At 42.4% G+C, this 21,494-nt stretch overlaps 1 protein-coding gene across 2 annotated transcripts in view; it reads right to left on the bottom strand.

Moving 5' to 3' along the window:
- Positions 1-14,029: 14,029 nt before the first annotated feature.
- CSMD1 (CUB and Sushi multiple domains 1) overlaps positions 14,030-21,494 on the bottom strand; it is a 2,028,797-nt gene continuing 2,021,332 nt past the window's right edge. For both annotated transcript variants that reach the window (XM_027598604.2, XM_027598603.2), the window contains 2 exons: positions 21,138-21,270; positions 14,030-17,366 (listed from right to left, as the gene is read on the bottom strand). In XM_027598604.2, the coding sequence (XP_027454405.2) occupies positions 17,207-17,366; positions 21,138-21,270 (293 nt within the window). In that variant the 3' untranslated portion in view covers positions 14,030-17,206. The remainder of the gene's footprint in view (positions 17,367-21,137; positions 21,271-21,494) is intronic.

The raw sequence follows: 21,494 nt of genomic DNA, 5'->3' as shown, positions 1-21,494 counted from the left end.
ACTTGCTTAAGTAGTTATGATATAACACCAGGTATGAAATCAATTGGCTCCAATAACCAAAGATAGTGTTTTTTAAAAGTAGGAGGTGGAGGACGAACTCTGCCCATCCTCATTTTGCAGATGGACACACTCCTGGAAGAGATTTGATGGGGGGCTCATGGGCATTTCTCTGTGAGGTGGCCCATTCTAATTCAGTCACACAATCAGTGAGTGCAAGCAGAATGGGAGATAAAAACACATTTGAACTGTTGCGGTGGCACTGTCGTACCGCATTCAGTCTTTGAAGTAGATCTCAAGTATCAGGTCAAACACTCTCCTATAAATCATGTTAATATGCTGGGGAACTTAATATTTTCATGGTTGGGTGAAAAACATCAGCTGCTAATCCTGCCAAGAAGGGCAAAGCATCGCGTGCCATATGTGGGCACGGACAGAAGGAAGGTTCCGGGTTAACGTCCACAGAACCAGGAAGCCGTGTGGTTAGCCCTGGCTGCCATTGCCAGAGCCCATTTTGTTGGTCGGGATTCCGTGTTAAGTTTGATGAAGGCTCTATGTAATCTGCCAAACTGGGGTTTTCAGTGGGAAACTGACAAGGCAGATTCTCCCAAATTTGTCTTTATGCCACTGATTGCATTCTCTCCCCTTGAAACTCGAAACCATTTTACATTTACACTCTGCCTCAGAGAGGGAAACTCCACTGGCTAGGTTGGGCATGGCCATTTGTCTGTGTCAGGCACCGTATGCTCAATCGATTCAAATATGAGCTCCGTCTTTCTGGATTGCAATAAATCATGTTCCGTGCACACGCGATTCAATGGTAAAACCATTATGGGGATTTTCTTTGGTTCCCCGTGTCCCACTTGCAATGACATCATGATTTGGTAGCTGTGAATATTCCCTCTTCTGTGACCTCTAGTGACAATGGATGGTGCTCACTAGAATCATGTGATCATACTGACGATGCCTTTAAATTCCTTAAGGATGCTTTGGGAAATTGACAGAAGATATGTGGTCTTTCCAGATAGTTCTGTCATCATACAGAATTTGGAAGGGAGACCCCTGAGGGTTCCCATGCTGATGGCCATTCTGTTGGGGAGGGCTCCATAAAACAGATAGGTCAGCACAAATTATACACGATACCATATAAAAAGTATCTTATAGTTTAGGTACAGAAGAATTCACACCTAAGATTTCTGAGTGTTTACCTTGCTGTTTTATTTTGGCCTGGATCCCAAAAATATTGACGCCATGGTTGACCGTTGGCCAAGTTTTTTTGCCAAGGCAGCCACAGCTGCTCTGGCTACTGAGAAATTCACCATTTCTCATTGCATTAGTACTTTTTGGAAGGTCATTCATTCACTCATAACTAGTAACACAAATAATGAATATGGGTGTTGATATTCCAAAGCCAATATGTCTGAAATGGAAAGGTCAACTCTGAATAGACTTCACAACTGCCACATGGGAAGAGCAGGAAATCGCCAACTTACTTTCCGACTCACTAGCCAAAACACGATAAAATACAGTCTTCCTTCTTGGATCATTTTCTATGATGAGCCATGCTCCTGGACGTTGAATTGGGCCAGCAACTATTTGTGGCTAGAGACATACATAACTTCCCTCAAATCATGAATCTAGCATGTGACACAGTGAGGATTTAAATCCAAACTTTTATGAATACAAAGATCATTTCTATACCAAAAATAGAACACACTATAGAGTAATGGGAGAGTATGATACAGGAACAACAATGGGATCAAGTTGTAGAGGACTCAGGACAAGGAGGAGCATTTGGAGCTGGTTCTGTGAGTCATGGGCTGTGAGCCTGTGTGTGTGAGAGGAAAAAAGAAAATTCCAAAGGGAATTAAATCAGATGGTGTATGTTGGGTTGGGGAAGACCAGAGTCAGCAGGACCGTCTTATAAACTATTCTGATACTCCAAGATTAACTTCTTTTACATGAAATAGTGGTCAAATATGAATATTGATTAAATCGGGAGCTCATATCATGACAAAAGCTGTTTGGAACTGAACAATTACTGAGACTATATAAATTAATCATGCTGAGGAAGAGGATCGCTGTATGATCCTGAGTGGCTCTGGAGCTTCACTGAAAATTCAGAAACCATAATCTGGTAGGTGGGTACATTTACATTGTAATCTGAATGACAATATGCAAGGTGTGTTCTAACAAAAGTCTTTAATTTTAAGGAAGAATACAGTTTTTAGTGTCCATAAGCCATCAGGTATATACCAAGAATGAGCTTATTTTACAAGCAGAATCAAGGAAATAAATTTTTTAAAACAATAAAAAATGGATACCGTACTACAATTTTTGCACTTGTAATTTTTGGGAGAAGTCACAGATTCAGGAACATCAGAGACAGAGTTGGGCCTCAGCACTGGATCCTCTCTTGTTGATTTATGAACCTGGGTTAGACCAGGAAATATTCACCAGACGATGAAAAATGAAGAAAGCAAGGACACTGGATAGATTTTAGCAGAGCTCGTTCACATGAGGAAGCATGTGTTTAAGACTATGTTCTTTCTAGACTTCTTCCTCCCCTCTCTTTATCTTCCTTCTCCTCTTCTTCTACTTCTTCTGGTGATAAAGTAGATGGTAACTTTTGTCTGACCATTTAGTTATTTAATATCTAATTTCCTGTCCCATATACAAGACTGGAATCTCCACAATGACTCCAAAACCACCCCGGAGATGTTCTTGTCCCATGAAGTCTATGAGTCTGGCGAGCATTTGCATGCATCTGATGCTCCATCCTCAAGCTCTTCCAAACTGCCTGCACCGGTTTCAGTGCTCACCAGCAATGGATGGAGACTCTAGTTTCTCCACATTTTCCCAACACACAGTGATACCCAGCAGCCTACCTGAATTTTAACCCCAGAGGACTTGCAAATAAAGATGACCACGACAAATGAGCTGTTATTTCTCTTGCTGGGGAAGGAGGACTGCTGGAGGCTTTGACTCAAAACCACACTTTCAGATGCTATATGTAGATTTGGTGATTGGAAAAGATCATCACTTCACTATTTTCTTCACTGGTTTTGCTACATTTGATTTCCCATTTCTTTTTTTTTTTAAGATTTTATTTATTTGACAGAGAGAGAGCACACAAGCAGGGAGAGTGGGAGAGGGAGAAGCAGGCTCTCCGCTGAGCAGGGAGCCTGATGCAGGACTCAATCCCAGGACCCTGGGATCATGACCTCAGCCAAAGGCAGATGCTTAACGACTGAGCCATCCAGGAGTCCCTGATTTTCCCATTTCAATTATGAAAACATGACAGCAAACCCAGTGAATTATTAAATAAGGGAAATAAGCACTTCAGTAATCTGCTACCTTCAAACAAAACCAGCCGGCCCCCCCGGGCCTTGCTTCTTTCCGAAGGTGCCAAGCGATGCTTGGCCAACTATGATTGTATCATAAATCAATCCTAATTTTTACAATGCCTCTTAACTATATGAAGTTGCTGCAATGTGTTCACATTTAGCATTTTTAATGGCTGCATGGTATTTTTTCTCCAATTTTATTTTAAATGATGTCACATTTTCTTCTACTCACGAATATTGATTGCATTTATTTTTGCTACTTAGCCAGATAGCAATATCCCTATGTGTATTGATCTTTAGTATATCTATTCTTTAGACTTGTGTTTTGTTTTCTTTCAGATTTTTTTTTTAAGATTTGTTCCCATCCATAGTGTTAACAGGTCAAATTATATCAATACGATTATGATTATTGATATATTTTGTGTAACTACATTCCAGATATGTACATGGAGAGACAGGGTTGGCATATTGTAGCCTCACCAGCCCTGGGAGGCAGGTTGACTGTTTATCTAAAGGAATTGGTGAACAGTCACACCCAGCACACAATGTGAGACTATTTTCCTGCCACACTGTTTCTGTCACATTCTGATTAGGACAATAAACTCCTTCTCTTCATCCCCATGTTTACAATTGAATGCAAATGCATTTCATGAATAGTATATGACTCTCTTATATAATACATTGTAACTGTAGAGCCATTACCAGCTAAATATTGCTTGGATGTGACTAATGTCTAAGAGCATCAATATGTATTTGATTAAATGTTTTAAAAATTAAAAATGCATGTGAATAAAGTTGAGGCAAAGCGCTGAAGTTTGGGTCTTATTTTTATTTGATTTCAGATTTGTCAGTAGAATCTATGACTCAAATATACTAGTGAGAGAAAGAGAATCCATTTTCTTACCTGTAACTCAAAACAAATATGTAGGTGGTTACAAGACTGCTTCTGAAGCTGATGCTGTGACAACTATAACAACATATGTTTGATTTTTCCACAAGCCGTTCAATTGCTCTGTGAGTAGTAAAAGCCATGTGCCAAAACAGTTAAATGTTCATGAAGACACACACTGTTCTAATGCCACCACTCTTTTCCCCCCAAAACATCTGGTTGGGTCTTTGAAGCACACATGCGTGCACGCACGCGCACGCACGCGCGCGCGCGCGCACACACACACACACACACACACACACACACAATTTCCCCAGAACAATAGGAAAAGAAAAATGCAACTTCAGTGTAAATCATTTTTCCCAATAAAAGCTAATTTGTGTATATTTCTGTCTAGTGGTAAAACAGAACTGAATTACCACTACCTTACCCATAAAGAAATTTAACTCAATTAGTAAGTACATGTATTCATAAACCTGTTTTTTCCTAAGTGCCCTTTGTATTAAAGCCTCAAATTAACAAAACAGGGAGGGGCGGGGAGTACAGTTATAAGGAGATCCTGGCCATGAGGTAGAATGGGTCCACACTACTGAGTCTTGGGTCGGATTTCTACTTCGAGGGGCAAACATGTGGGGATCATTTGTTCATTCTCAAAGGGAAAGTTGTTTTGAAGCAATCCATCTCCTATACTTTTGTTACCACCAAAACATACACTCTAATTGGGGAATTTCTGACCTACCCGCAAATGATGAATCATAATGAAGTTGAAAAATCTCATTGTCTGTTTTTTTCTGCTTCCCTTGCGTCTGTGGGTAGCTTGTGAGATGAAAATGGAAGTCTGCTGAAGGTAGTGGGGAAGTGGGAAGCGTTTTGTGATTTCTTTTTGGCTTTCGTGATATTAAAGAATGTAAAGGCTGTTGTCAGCTTTTCCCTACTTCACACCTTGAGAATTTCTGCCTTTACCATGGCTGGGATGACTGGAGGAGTGGCAGCCAGTCTGCAGTCATGAGGGCAAGGGTGATTTTTGTTAGGAAAATTGATCCCTTACTCAGATGGGCCATTAATGAACAATAGCAGTTTCCAGAGGACTCAAGAAATATCACAACACATGTGAAGTGGAAGACCTTGGAAACACATGGAAGGCAAGCTCTAGGGACGCTCAGGACAAATGAGCTGAAAAGTTGCAGAGGAGAGCCATTGAGCCAATGGAATACTGATAATGTGACTTCAGTTCTATTCATCTACTCAGGAGAGTAGTACATTAGGGTTATAATAAGAGATTATAGTCTCAGGGTTATAAGGTTATAGTCACAACTCCTTGAAGAGTTTTCCCTGAAAATCTCTTCACCTATTCTGCTTCCAAAGTGTTTTCAGGGATCTTTTCCCATGGGTCCTATAACGCATTAATCTGTTCCAGTGCAGAAAGATGCAGTCCTAGCATTCACTGTTAGTATTTGTCCCTGTGTCTGCCTCCCTGCTTGGACTGGAGGGAGCCTGAACTCTGCTTTATTTAGCTCTCTGAACCTAATCTAAGTGTTGACATTTAGTAAGGATTCCATAAATACTTGCAAAATGAGTTAACTTTATAACCTTCACAAATACTAAAGCTATCTGCTGTACCGAGCTGCCCAAGCTGACTTATGCCTAGCTGGGAAATTTTCCTAGGATAAAATGCATCAATATCCAGTAGAGTACAAACCTTGCATAGGCATTATTTCTTTACATTTTCAACTGGACCAATTTTTGTTTCTGATAACTGTGGTTGACTAGCTTTCTTCTTTTTTCTTTTCTTTTTTTTTTTTAAGATTTTATTTATTTGACAGAGAGAGACATAGAGAGGGAACACCAAGCAGGGGGAGTGAGAGAGGGAGAAGCAGGCTTCCTGTGGAGCAGGGAGCCCGATGTGGGGCTCGATCCCAGGACCCTGGGACCATGACCTGAGCCAAAGGCAGATGCTTAACGACGAGCCACACAGGCGCCCCTTCTTTTTTCTTTTTTTTAATGCTAGTTTTAATTTTCTGGTGCATAGCATGTCAAGCAGAAAAATTCTATTAATTTAGCTATACTTTGCAATGACCATGAACTTCTAGGAATGAGGGAGGACTGAGAAATGACAATATAGGGAATATTGAGATCCTCAAAGGAATCCAGGCTCTCCCTCACCAAAGGGGCAATAACTTTCCATTAGGAGCCACTTACTCTCAGCGCGCCTGGGTGGCTCAGTTGGTTAAGCGTCTGCCTTTGGCTCAGGTCGTGATTTCAGGGTCCTGGGATCGAGCCCCATGTCAGGCTCCCTGCTCAGTTGGGGAGCCTGCTTCTCTCTCTCCCTCTGACCCTCTGCCTGCTTGGGCTCTCTCTCTCTCTCTCCATCAAATAAATAAATACAATCTTTCAAAAAAAGAGAACCATTTACTGTCAAAATTTACTGTCTCAAAATTTAATACTACTCTGTTAGTTTCTGAAAGTGAAGACAAGAAGGAGGAGTACGTGGATTTACAATCAGGAGTATCGGTCATCCTGCATTGGTGGTCAAATCATGTGTGAAGCTAAAATAACAATCTGGCAACAGATATGTGTTTGTTTATTTTTATTTAATTTAGAAATATGCTTTCAGTTGTATACATGGGTAGGTAGCACAGAGTTTTAGATTATAAAATGTTACAGAGTGAAACGTGAGTCTCCCTCTTATCTCCCCCGGATTCCTTCAGCTGCTCTCAGCAACACTGCTACCATTTTTTTAAATAGTCTTCCAGATAACACGTGCACGCTCAGGAACATATGTGCGTGTAGCCTATTGCTCACGCACATCAAAGCACATCAGAAACTCAGCTCTGCATGAGACTTTTTTACTTTATTTATTTTATTTATTTGTTTTTTTTAGAGGTGGAGAGAGGCAGAGAGGGAGAGAGAGAATCCCAAGCAGGTTCCATGCCCAGCCCTGAGCCCCGTGCAGGGCTCAATCTCACAACCATGAGATCATTACCTGAGCCAAAATGAAGAGTCCGAGGCTTAACCAACTGAGCCACCCAGGTGCCCGATGCCTTTGCACTTTAAATAAGTCTTGTACAACATTAGATATTAGTACACCTTAAAGTGTCTCCGCACTCCCCACTGCACTGTATTCTGTTACATAGATGTACCATAATTTATGTAATTTCTTCCCTATCAACGGCCTTTTATCTTGCCTCCGATATTTTACTTTGGAAACAGTGCCGGACCACGTGCACGCCTCACTTCCTTCCGAGGACTGGAGTGCTATATGGCCACCTATGTTTCTTAAGGTGAAATTGTTGAGTCAAGGGGATGTTTTTTTTCCCAGCTTCATTGGGATACAACTGGCATATAACATTGTGTCAGTGTAAGATGTACAACATGTGACTTGACCCACTTACGTGTTGCAAAGTCACCCGCACGGTGGCTTGGCCAACAGCATGATCACGGTTGGTGATGACCCTTTCTCACCTGTGCTGAGAACCTTTGAGATCTCCTTTTCTCCTAGTTCATCTCTGCAAAGGTCTAAACTTCCACCAGCATGGTATGACTTATGTATGTATATCTTCTCCCATACACTTTATCTCCAAAATCTATTTTCACCAGCCAAGTGAAAAGTAGGATAAACTTGATCCTTTAATTTTTCATCCGCTAGGCATGTTTTAAAAACCCATTACTCTGCACAGTCTTAGAAAACCAGCATTTGCGAACGCTCGAGAGAGCCTAGTCCACTCGTCCATAGCTGCTGGGAGTCCTGGAATCCTGCTCCAGGGAAGTATGTTTATCTTTTCTTGAAGTTTGGAGATTGGCTGCATTCCAGCAGCCGATGAGGGCCCCCACCCTGGGCCTTAATGGTACCAGCAGGAAGAAGAGGAAGGGCAGATGCAGTGCCAGGTGTCCTGGAGCCCGAGTCCTCGGGCGGTAAAGGGTGAGGCAGCTGGCGGCCAACGTAACCTCAGGCACAGACCCCGCTGCCAGCGCACAAAGCAATGCTAATTTTCCAAGTTGTCTATCCATCCATTGGCTCATAATTAGCCATTTTTACTAAATGCATAAAAATTTAATAATGGCACTTAGCTGTGTGTTGCTTATCAAAATGTTTAATTAAGGGTAATATTTATCTGGGGCAGAACAAAGAAAGACACAGCCCAATCAAACAAAGTCACCCAGATTCTGAAGAGCGCACTTTAGTACGAGTGTTTCTAGATCCCTCTGGAATGAAAGGCGTGCTTCTGTCGGTCACGCAGGATGAACATGTTCTAGAACCCGCTGAACAGCTCAGCACCTGTAGTCACATGTGACCTGCACTTAAAGCTTATGAAGTGGGCAGATCTCATGTTCAGTGTTCTTATTGCCAAAAAAAAAAGATTAACAATAACGTAAAATCTTTTACATAAATATGGAATATTTCACTACAATAACTCACTGAAATGCATAATAAAATTGAACAAATAGCACTCCCACTCACTTTGACCACAGGGGCCATTGCGGTTCCCACGGCTTTCCCTCTGAGACGGCTGTCACCATCGGTGGGCTTCCCCGCTGCGCCCACCCTGCTTCCAGCACGCAGACTCTCCTGAAGATCTAATGAAACAACCTGAGACACCAGAGACCACAGCAGACAGACAGAATCTCACCCAGGGCCATATCATCTCTACCATTTTCACACTCACACCCACTGCTTCCCCGCAAGGCGGTCACTGCGTGTACCGGGACCCTGCCTGGTGTGGACTTCAACTGCCCAACGCTGGGTGTTTGCCTCTGAACACTCCTGTCGAGGCTCCTCCCTTCCAGCCTGCGCTTAAAGGAGTGAGTTTGCAGTCAGACATCGGCCCCTGACGCCCTGGACAACAGCTCAGTGATTGCCTCCATGGATAAGAGAAAAACGTGCAGTATTTTTTTTTTTTTAAGACTAATGGGCACAACGACCCACTGTTACAAGACGAAAAACAGAGCCCAGAGGTCCTTGCAGTAATCATAGAGTGTGTTAGCTACCTACTCTGTAAGACGTATAGTCAAATGCATTCCGGAATAATGCACCTGCCCCAGGGAGAAACAACCGGGGAGAAACAAGCATGACTTCTGTGCAGGAGAAGAAAGAGGTGCTGTCTTCAAGCGACTCTCAAATAGGAGTATTTCCAGTGTTTTCACCAAGTATCCACTGGCTAACATTATTCATAAAAGGTCACAGGCTTTTCAAATGAAGCCGGATATTGGTATTCCCGATGTAACAGTTTGGGAAATTGGCCAGAAGGAGTGGTTATGCAACCATCCGGAGTCTCAGGGATGGGTGGAAGGGAGGCACAGTTCAAACCTCCACAGCCGAACTGCCATACCCATTATTTTAAAATTTAGAGTGTAGGGCTCCTGGCTGGCTCGGTCGGTTAAGCCTCGCCTTCGGCTCAGGTCATGATGCCAGGGTCCTGGGATCAAGCCCCGCATCGGGCTCCCTGCTTTACAGGAAGCCTGCTTCTCCCTCACCCTCTGCCGTTCCCCCTGCTTGTGCTCTCACTCTGTCAAATAAATAAATAAAATCTCTAAGACAAATAAATAAAATTTAGAGTGTAAGGCTTTCCAAAACCAATTAAGGCATAAAGTGTGATAAAAGTAATGTGAAAGTCCTTGTACAACTTTGTCAAAGTCAACATTTTCTCTTCTACTTGATTCACATTTTTTAAACAAATAAATACATAGATTAGTTAAATGGTGATAGATAAACGATGGATCATTGATGAATCGCTAGGTGATTGATAGGAAGGTAGGTGATGGGTCAGATAGTTAAGGGGCAGGTAATTGGACCTTGCTGTGCACTGGGCCATATTTTATGCATCTCACACCCACTCTCACATTTGCCATCCTCTACACCCCGACAAGGTAGAAACTATGATTTCTCCCATCTTCCACACAACTGGTAAAAACCTTGCTCAAATTTCCATGGCAGACAACTCCATGCACTCCCTCAATTCCACTCCTCTGCTCCCTCCCTAGAAGAAGTCACTAATCTGAATATGACTTTAGTCTATACCAGGCATTTCTAATAGCATTACTACATACAGATGTAACCCTTTACAACATAGAGTATTAATTTGCATGATTTTTAATCATATTGGAAAATGGGATTATGTCATCCATATTGTTTTGCAGGTTCGTTCTCTTGGGTTGAAAGCCATGTTCTTGAGATGTGAGCACCTGCACCTTCACTATGTGCATCCTGGACACACACACCTGGGCGTGTGCCCCCCAAGCGGACTGGACTCCCGTGACGGCATCACGTGTCACCCTAGGGGTATAAGGATGGGGACATGGTCAGAACTAAATGCCGAGCCTATCAGGATGGTGACCACAGCTGAGACTCGCCCTGGGTCTCAGGCTCTTCGCGCACCACCAACGTGGCGAATGTATGACATAGGGGGGCTTGCAGGGGCCTGGGCCTGACCCCAAGGCTGTAGGCTGACCTTCTCGTGCCCTGAGATTGTTGAACATACACAGGGAAGAAAAGAACGTCATCTTAATTCTCTTGGTATAATTCCTCTCCTCACTCTCCCCTGTTAAGCACTTAATTTATATATAATCCTATAGATTAAGGAGTCCAGGTGGCCTGAAAAATTAGCCCCCCTGTCATCCAGTGCCTTCCCTGGAAGTAATCTTGTAACAAACTAAAAGCTGCTTTAATATCCACAAGAGGATAACATCATAAGACAAAATAAACAACAACAACAAAAATGTCTTCTAAAGCAGTATTGTAAAACTATGCTTGCTACCCTTTCAGCCCGCAAAATTCCTTAATAAAAGCCTTACAGAGGCTGCCTCACCATCCCTTACGGACCCTGAGAAGTGCCCCCAGCCACTGCGTACTGTCTGGTTGGCCACATGCATGTGAAGGTGGTCATTCACCTGGCGAGATTTGTATTAAATCCGGCAAATTTGTTAAATCCTAGAAACTCTCCCAGCCATCCGAGCAGTCTTGTGAGTCACTTTACCTTTGGTACTTTGGTGTTGTGTGCATTCAGAGACACGGAGGCTCAGCTCAGCAGTGGTGTTCCATGGTTGCATGGCTGGATTCGGCGTTAGGCAGCCGGGCGTTGTGCCCTGAGTGCGTGCGTCGGGGAGCATCACAGAGACCTGTCCTATACCTGTCAGGTGTAATTACAGCAGCCGAGTCCCCTAAATGCAAGTACGAGTACCCAAGTCTGGAAACTTGAAGAAAAAATGGATATGGAAAGGGGTGGAGTAGCAGTTGCAAGGGAACAGCCCAGAGATCAGGCCTGGGGAGGAGAGACGCAGCATGCAAGGTTGGGCTCACTCCCTGGGGCGGCCTAGCTGGGGGCCAGCGTACATCCTGCCGGACACATCTCATGTTTGTGTCACGCCTCTCAAGCTCTGATTCCCAGGAGAAGAGTCATCCTGGCTCAGAGACGGGTGCAGAATTGTGGGACACATGCTACCCAAACCGATTGTCGTGCAGGCAGAGGGTCCCAGGGGATAGCCAGGGGCAGCCGCCATCAGAAAGGGGAGACATGCCCGGTTCCACGGGCAAAGGCATCCAGAGAAGTAGAAGGCACTATTCTTGGCTATAGATAACCCAATAAGCCTATGAAAACTTACTTCCACCGCAGTGAAGAGGAAGTCAGATTGTATTGGTTATTGTAAAGAGCCATCGCTCGGAACAGGCTGGGTGTCTCTGTGTTAACAAAAGGGCACAGCAGGGAGTAATGAGAGCTGAGAGGTACTCGGTTCAAATTCAGCAGCTATTTGAGGTCCTACTCCGTGCAGGATGCTCTGCCACTTGCCTAAGATGCCAGACGCAGGAGACAGATTTCTGAGACGTAGTAGTAATTCCTAGTCAGTTTTTAGGAGGCAAAAGTGGAAAGGTCAGTCAAGAGTAAAGCTCTCGTATGATTTCAGTGTGTTACACAAAGACCCGCAGGATAACGACAGGGCTCTCAAGTTCCAGTTTAATGTGTTAAAACTTCTGGAGGACACATTATGTATGAGTAATCTGGGAGATAGTAAAACTGATACTATGGAGTATTGATATCTCCTGGAATTCTTTACTTGGAGTTATTTTTAACTGGGTGAAGCCCAAACAAAATGATTTACAGCTAGAATGAGAGAATGTTTTTTTTAAATTGCAGAATCAGAAAATACTGATGAATCTAATAATGTGATATTTCTAGTGAGAAAAGAAGAAAGGTGAAGCAGAAGACTGCTCTCCGCCATCAGCCTGCCTAGCTTGCATCCTTAGGTAATAAGCTTCTCGGCACTTCTGCATCTCACCTGTGAAGTGAGAGCAGTAACACCACTTTGCTAGATTAGGAGGACTATTTGAAGGGATGCAAGTCACATGGAAATGTGTTGGGCGCAGAGTAGGTGCTCAATCCATAGCAATGAAAAACATCTGTGGATCCAAAGAGAGCCAGAGTCTAAGTGGGATATCAAAACTTTCGTTTCTTTGAAGCCACTGTGGGGCGATTTTTTTATTATTATTATTGGTTGTTTTTCATTTTGTAATAACTTGACTCTCAGGAAAATTAGCATATCATTCTGTTTAACTGCAGGACATTTCCGCTTGATGGGTCACGGAGGACTTGTAAAGTGTTCTTTTTTCTCTCAGCCCCAAGATGAGTGGAGGACGGCTGGCTCTGAATTTTAAGGGCAGTCTGCGAGAAGGAATTTTTTTGAGCCTTCTTCAAGTGTGGCATTTGAAATGTTTTCTTAAATATGTGCATAATGTTCTTATGTGTCATTTTTCAGCACTGCAAACGTTTACAGAAAGAACTGCCATTATTTTTTTCAAATTATAAACATACTGGGCCACCTGGTATCTCAGGCCATTAAGTGTCTGCCTTCAGCTCAGGTCATGATCCCAGGGTCCTGGGATCGAGCCCCACCCACATCGGGCTCTCTGCTCGGTGGGGAGCCTGCTTCTCCCTCTCCCTCTGCCCCTCCCCCTGCTTGTGGTCTTTCTTTCTCAGTCTCTCAAATAAATTAAAAAATCTAAAACAAAATGTGTCCATTTCTTCTAGATTGCTTAATTTTTTGGCATATATTTGCTGGTAATAATGTCTAATAATTGTTTCCATTTCTTTGGTGTTGGTCGTAGAGCACATGTTGGGATGAGCCCTGGGTGTTATATGCAACTAATGAATGGTTGAACACTACAAAAAAAAAAAACTTGTGATGTACTATATGTAGGCTAACTGAACATAATGAAAAATAAAATAATAAAAATAAAAAGTAAAAATAACACAAACAAAAAAGAAATTACCCTATCATACAAATGCTCTCCTTAAAGGAATTAAAATTTCACCCAAATGTGGGTGAGCAGCCTTCCTTGTGCAGACTACACTGACCAGGAGCGAACAAGGCTGGCGTCTGTTTGGGGGCTCACCCAGTCATGGTTATATTAAAGCAATGGCTTGGAAATATCAAAAAACAAAAACAAAAACAAAAAAAAAGCTTTTAAAAATTATAAAAATACAGGCTTGATTTGGTTTCGAGAAGAGCGAAAGCTCTCCCTGGTTTTAGGTAAACCATTAAGAAATAAGTCAGCTTCCGCACAGCCAGTGCCTGTGTCGCGCATCCTCACACGCGTGCTGGTTATTAATCATGTCCGTAATGCTAACATCATCTGCAGAAAATACCCAGCCCGGTTGCAAATGCAGTGAAAGCTCGTTAGGAACACTTCGTTCTTTGCCTCCCCTGCCACGGGCCCACAGGCACACGTTATTAGGCTACAATAAATCACACCAAAAAATAGAAATCTAAAATTAAATATTTAATTAGAACTCTGATTTCCTTTAAAGATAGGTGGCATTGCACAGGCTATATTACACTCTCTTTATAATTTTTTGACAAAAAAAGATACTGTTGATTTTAACAGGCCACTTTAATATTAATACATGTGTAATAGGATTGGAACTGAGAATCAGCTAAAGATGGTACATGGTACATTATTGGGAAAATTACAGTTTTGTATTGTAAAAACATTTATTTTTTAACAATTTACCTACATTAATCAAAAAATTACAGCATATTTAATAATTTTACAAATTCTTCATAAAAAATATATCTCTGTACAAAAAGGTCGTTTGCACCTACTTCATGTCAGCAGCATGTGGTGAGATGGTAACACGGGGCGGGCGGAGATGCGGCGGGTTTCCTGACCATGACACCAGCGTTCTTTCCCCCTGTTTGAGAATTGATTTTTTTGTTGTTGTTTACAAAATATCTTACAGAAGAAAAAATTATTGCAGCTAGCCTGAAGAAAGGCAAAAGATGTGGGAAACAAGCAGCATTTTAAACAGCTCTGAATCACATAACCTGCCTTAGCATGGGGTCCTTCCCCGCGCAGGGGTTCTGGTCGCTTCCAGAAGGAGTCTTGCAGCCCCAGCGCAGGAAGCGCGCACGCCGACTGCCTGCGTGAGACCCTCCAACACCTCGCAGGAGATCTGAATCCACACTGCACACACCCTAGGAAGAAACTAGGCAGAATCCTCGCAGGAGAATTTCATGGAGTATTTTTGTGGTTGTTGTTGAATACCATGCTCCAAACTGGCAACCAAAGGACAGGCTGACTTTGCACACAAAGGAAAATAATATCTAATCGTGTATGTGGTTTCTGTATGTGCGTATGTATGTCCTGTCAGTTCAGGAATTGGTAACGGCATTGACCGGCAAGCAGGTCAGGGACGGGGGAAGAGAGACGTTAACTCAGACTCTGAAGTCAGCATTTTGCACCTAGTTTGAATGACTCAAACTTAGATATGTACAATATATTTATATATATGTATGTATGTATATATATATATATATACACCTAATGTATATAGTAACCCTGTTCTCCCCTGCACACAACGATCCTCGAACTCCCTTTCTCTTTGTTCTGGTTCAGTGTGCGTGTTAGGAGCCTGGCTCTGGCCGACCTCGTCTAGTCTAAGGAGTAGAATCCGTGTAAGGGCTCCAGGTTGCAAAGCAAATCTCCAGTCACAATATCAGGTCGGCCAGAGAAAAAGGGGCAGAGAATTCAGCATGATACTAAGGAATTCATAATTTGGAGTTCAAAAGGCAAAGAAGTCACTAGAAGAGGTCAGGGATGCCCTCCTAACAGCATACGCCCCTTCAAACAAGTAACAGAACAGTGGGCATCGAGGATAAAAAGATCCAATAAAGCGCTCAAATCAAAACACATGACTTGAAAGAATGAGCTATTATCCTGACAGGTTTTTGTGTCTTTTTTTTTTTTTTCATTTTCCACTTTTGAAGTCCTGCATTTGAATGTTCAACAGAGCAACAAATCCATCAGTCGTAAAGCTAGGTGTGAATCCGTCCACTACAACGAAGTGAATGAGACACTTGGTGGATGCTGGTCTGGAAGGTGAATAGGGAGACATTTTCAATACATGGGACACGCACTGAACACCCAAAGAATAAAATAAGCATCGTCTTTTTAAAATGCTTTTATCAAACCGTTATAAGTAAAAATAAACATGATCTTCACTTGGATTTTGTTACATCCACATTCTCATTGCCACGCCTTCTACTTCATACTTGGATCTTATCCACACCGGGGATCATGCCTATTTTATTCACACCGTGATTCAAAACGTACCTAGAATACATTTTAAAGGTGAAAAATCACCTAAATCACATCTGTATCTGGAATTCGCATGAAACAAAAGACAAAACAATGTATGAAAGGTGTCATCAGGAAAGAAATGTGTGATTCTCCCGCGCCTCCAGAGAGACACATGGTATTTTGATCCTGGACAAGTCCCACTGAGTGCAAGATGCACTGTGCGCAGTCGGTCCACGCCACGTCAGCAGGCAACGGTGCCCCGGGGGGAGCGAACCCCGGTGCACGGGGAAGACTACGGTGAGCTGAACCCCACAGGTTCATGAGCTATCTAAAATAAATTACTATGGACATGTTTACACGGGAGACATGCCGCCACCGCCCTGCCATTCCGTGCCATCAGCGGGTGATGCCGAAAGGAAGAACGTGTGTGCTAAATAAAAACATAAAAAGGCCTCTTTTTTTTTTGCCTTGTTCGACATCTTCAGTGAATTCAACACACATATGTAGCTAAAGGACACGGTAATAAAATAAATCTCTCCAATACCTTTAAGACCTGCGCCATGTCTGGGGATACTTCCTCTCTCTAACACGCCAACTGAACGGATGGTGGATGTTTAGCTTGACCACATGAAAAGATGCTTATATACAATGGATAGTGTGTATAAACCCTGTGTAAATAGTTTGTTTTTTTTATCAGAATCTTACTCAGTCATTCATAACACACTAGTGCAAAAAATTGTGCATCAAAAATTCTGCAATAGAACAGCTGACTGGGGAATTTGCAAATGGCCCTAGGGATGGACACTGAGGGGAGCTGTGAGTCCTCAAAGCTTGTCAGGTCTCAGGAAGGACAGAGTGAAGCGTTTGTAGGTGTGTGCGTCTACCAGAAAGGTGTCTTCTTCAAAAGAGCTTTTTTTTTTTCCAGAGTATTCATATTCATGGGGGTTAAAAACAAAACAAAACAAAACAAAAACAGAACAACGTATTGTGGTATATTGTGGTGCTACCATTTTGTCACCGCACCCAAAGGATGTATCCACGTGCCCAGAAGACTGCATTGAAAGGCATCCCAGCCACACAGAAATACGAAAGTCTGAGGCATTAAGTACAAAGAATTGGCATGACTCGGCAGTCTTCCTTAAGTGTGCCTTGATTCCAAGCAGATGTAGTCAGGCATTCGGAATCCACATTCAGAATGCAGGCGCATTTGTCGGTATTTGTTGTCCGACCCTCAGAAGACTCTGGCACGTGACTGGAGATTCCCGCTGCATGGATGCCAGCAGATGTGAAAGATCACCGGAGCAAAGCCAAGAGTAGAAGGGAGAGTGGTATATGGCACCAACGGAGTTACTGCTTGTCCATCAGAGGTATGGCTATGAATCAGTCCTAATGGGGCACTGAGGGCTATACCACCGTACACACTGTGTTCAGAGTTGTGTCAAACCGCACAGCCTTGGCTTCTGTGGGTTTTAAGTTTGTATCATACATAGGGTTTTCAAAGGAAGCTTGTCCATTGCTGTTTTCATGTCCTGCATAGCCATTGTATTGAACTTTTGGTCTCGTTCTAAAGGGGAAAGAAGGAACAAACTGTTAGAGCCAGGATTTTAAGAAAAGAGGCAGCTGGGGCCGGGGGCACGACATCACTCCCAACTCAGCAGGGAATACACATGCGAGGGCACACAGTGACAGGGAAGAGGGCACATCTCCACACGTTTAGACCGTTTTCCTTTTTAGAATCAGTGGTTGGGATGATATAGGTAGTTTAAAATGCTGAAGCTCTTTCCAAAGTCAAGGAATTATCTGATTCCTATTGATACTCTTGGCAAAATGGGAAGATCATCAATGCCAGAGTTGCTTTAGACATTTGTCTGTCACTTGTAAGTTATATGACGTTGGGGAAGTCACTCCCTGCTCAATCAAGATGTCAACCCTTCAGGACTGTTCAGATTAAGGAAAAGAGAAATATAAACTTCAGTTCACTGCAGTTATCATGTTCACTAAAGGCTAGCTCTTTCTGTAATGTAACATAGCCGTGACCAAGTTACAGAACAGACGTTGAACTCTTTGTCAAACTACTGGTTATGCTTTCTAATTAAAAGAAAACCCCTGTGTATGACCTAAGATTAGAGATTGGAGGGTTTTTAGAGGTAAAAGACGTAAAGCTATCTAGTCTGCCCCTCCACCTTTTCCAGAAGAAATTACATAAGAAAACTATGCCAGGTGGTAAAAACAGAACTTTAATGTAAATACCCACACTAGCAAAAACATCACCAGATATCGGATTTAATGATGCTTCCGTTTTAGTGATTCACTAGTAGATTTTCTGACTTGACTTAATGCTCATTGAGAAAAAGAGAACTCAAAGTGTATAAGTTTCAGAGAATTAGATTTCTGTCAGCAGAAAAGCAGTTTGCAACTGCCCCAGGACTTGGGGAGGGTGTTTGACATTGAACTTGAAAATGCTCCAGCAACAAAAGTTAATAAACAAATTCAGCCAAACGTTAATGAAGTTGAAAGCTGGCTAAAATCCCCATGTCATCTCCCAGGTCAGGGGTCACCACCCCTCCACTGCCAGGGAAGCCCCACAGAGTTGGATGGGATCCTGGGGCCATAGAGAAGGAAGCGTGTGCAGGGCAGCGACGTGGGAGTCCTGAGTCAGGAGCCCTGGGTCTGACTGAGGGAACAATTCCAAGCAGAGGGTAATGAGAGAAACTCAGAAATGAGCGGGAACACAGTTTTAACTCCAGAAATAAAGATCCAGCTGGTTAAGGAACTTTTACACCTGTAGAGGGTAAGGAGCCAGTGTACGGAAAGCTAATAGTTTGGCATGTTCCCTGGGTACATGGCAACAACTCAAACAAAAATGAATTCATGGCCTGCCTGGGTGATCAGGCATGGCCCGCTTGATTCTATAGAAGTCTCCCAATTCCTCCTATGGCACAGGCCCAGAGAACTACAGAAGCGTATGGATTCGGAGTCACAGGGGCTTCTTGGCTCTCGAGAGCCATGAGATCAGACAGCCCATGGTGTGGAAATGCAGAGGGATCAAAGTCACCGGACATGTAAGTGAGGTCTCCCTCCGGAAACACGGAGTACTGAACGTGGTAGGGAAGCATCTGCGGTTGGAAGACTACAGGTGTGGTCTATACTGAGTATTCCCCAATACTGTGAGGTTTTAACTTAAGATCTCATCAGAAGTGCTGACTGCTTTATGTATACCTACATATAATTGTGTAGGGTTATCTTTTGAAAAGCTCAGAGAGGTGCTGAGAGGTGTTTTCTCTGAGACTCATATAAAGGTCTGCCTCACTGGGAGGCACATCGAGGCAAAACTCGTTAGGCAGATGGGGACTCCCGCCTGTGGGTCTGGGCAGAGGAAACTTCAGGAGGATCCAGAGACTCCCCTATGGACGGGGAAACATCAAAGAGTGGGGAGAAAGAACTTTAATGGACTGCACGTTTCCCTAGGGGTTAACATAGATGCCAACAACAACAACAAAAAGCAAAAATGAATTTGTAGGAATTATAAATTCCTACTGTATGTTTATCTGTAAGGGTATTGTGGTTCCTAGAGAAACGTGTGAAAGAAAATATATTTGTAATTTATACTTCTTTAAGAACAGAATCACTTCTAAGGATGGAATTTTATTGGATAAGGTAGTGAGATATATATATATATATATATATATTTATATTTATATTTATATTTACTACATTTTCAACTAGCCCCAGAGAAATCTGAGGATAAGGCTTACCAGACCTGTGTTCAGAAAATATTGTCTTCTCAAAAAGTAATAATAATTAACTAATACAGATGAGCCAAACTTCAATTTTGTTAAGTACCATCTGAGATTCCTTTCATCAAATTATATTTTTAAACCAAGTACATTACCAACCACAGGAAAATGAAGACATCCATGTAAGCAGCTATGCAATATAATTTTGAAGTAACATTCTTACTATTTTATATATTTTTAAAAAGCATAAGAAAGCACATATTTAAATCTATTCTATGAGTTATTAAAAAAATCCTTACACAGTTTTTCTTCTTTTAAACCAGGATTAAATAGAATATCTGTATTATATAAATGAATGTTGAGCACATTTAACATACCTTAATCTTATTTTGGGGAATCACAGAGGGTTTTTTTTTTAATATATATAGGGAATTCCACTATTACAAATAGTATTTTATTTTATTTTTTTATACAATTTTTTAAAGATTTTATTTATTTATTTGAGAGAGAGAATGAGAGACAGAGAGCATGAGAGGGAGGAGGGTGAGAGGGAGAAGCAGACTCCCCGCTAAGTGGGGAGCCCGATGCGGGACTCGATCCCGGGACTCCAGGATCATGACCTGAGCTGAAGGCAGTCGCTTAACCAACTGAGCCACCCAGGTGCTCACAAATAGTATTTTAAAACAGTTTGGCATATGCCATATTCTTCCAGGAAATATATTATCCAGATAAAGACAACATGCATGAGAACTTACAGTTCCTCCACAATTTATTTTTGCTTTTTTTTTTTTTTGGTGGGGGTTGTGGTGACATCCTCATTAACTCCAATGAAAGGATCTATTTCATTAAAGTCGTTTTTCTCAAGTTTTGACATTTTTTCAGTTAGTAGGGATATGCAAATTCATAGATGGTCAGAACACCGAGATGGAACACGTGGTATCTTTGAGTACATAGTGAGAACTCAATTTGTATCTGGCTGAAGAAAGGAATAAACCAACAGTTTGTAGATCACAGATTCATGGAGTTGAAAGTGGCCATAAAGAACATTCTGTTCCGGGGCACCTGGGTGGCTCAGATGGTTAAGCGTCTGCCTTTGGCTCAGGTCATGATCCCAGGGTCCTGGGATCGAGTCCCGCATCGGGCTCCCTGCTGGGCGGGGAGCCTGCTTCTCCCTCTGCCTCTGCCTCTCTCTCTCTCTCTCTGACTCTCATGAATAAATAAATAAAACATTAAAAAAAAAAGAACATTCTGTTACATCTTCTGCTGGAAGGTGGAGATACCATCCTAATGCCCCTGATATCTGGCTATGGACCTCAAAAGTAGAAATAGAATCCTTCACTGCATCTTTCAATTGACCATGAACCCTAGCACGTTATTTCTTAAATCCATTTATTTATTCTCTAAAGTTCATTACTCAAACTTGGCCTGCTGAGCAAGTACAGCAAACAAAAGAAGGCTAAACCTTCCCGTGCAAGCTTTCATAATGTGGGAGAGAAGCTGTATACGTGTGTGTGCACGCGGCAGCGAGCGGATGTGCGTTCCCCAGACCAGCGCTGTCTGCGCACAGCGTTTGCATACCCTCGGGGTTTCCACGGTACCTGTGTTTGTAGAGGTAAAATGCAAACCCTGACAAAATTAGAGCAAAGAATGGGACCAGGATGGCAGCCGCGACAGACCCACTGCTGGTGCCGTGGTAATGGTTCGAAGAGTCTTGATCAGATTTTAAGGGATCTGGAAAATAAAAGGAATGATTAATTTGCAGGTACTGTACTCATATTTACACCAACATACACCTATGGTAAATTTTATAAATGGGTCCAAATTCTACAAGAAACAGAAGGAGTTGCAATTCCATAGATAAACTAACACTATTTGAAAGATTTTAGCATCTATGTTAATGATCAAGTGACAAAAAACTCTTCCTCAATGACATTCAAGAATGTCAGAGAAAGAAA

Source organism: Zalophus californianus, chromosome 2 (assembly GCF_009762305.2).
Source record: "Zalophus californianus isolate mZalCal1 chromosome 2, mZalCal1.pri.v2, whole genome shotgun sequence".
NCBI lineage: Eukaryota > Metazoa > Chordata > Mammalia > Carnivora > Otariidae > Zalophus > Zalophus californianus.
Note: the sequence above shows the minus strand (reverse complement) of the source record. Positions and strands in the feature narration are given on the sequence as shown.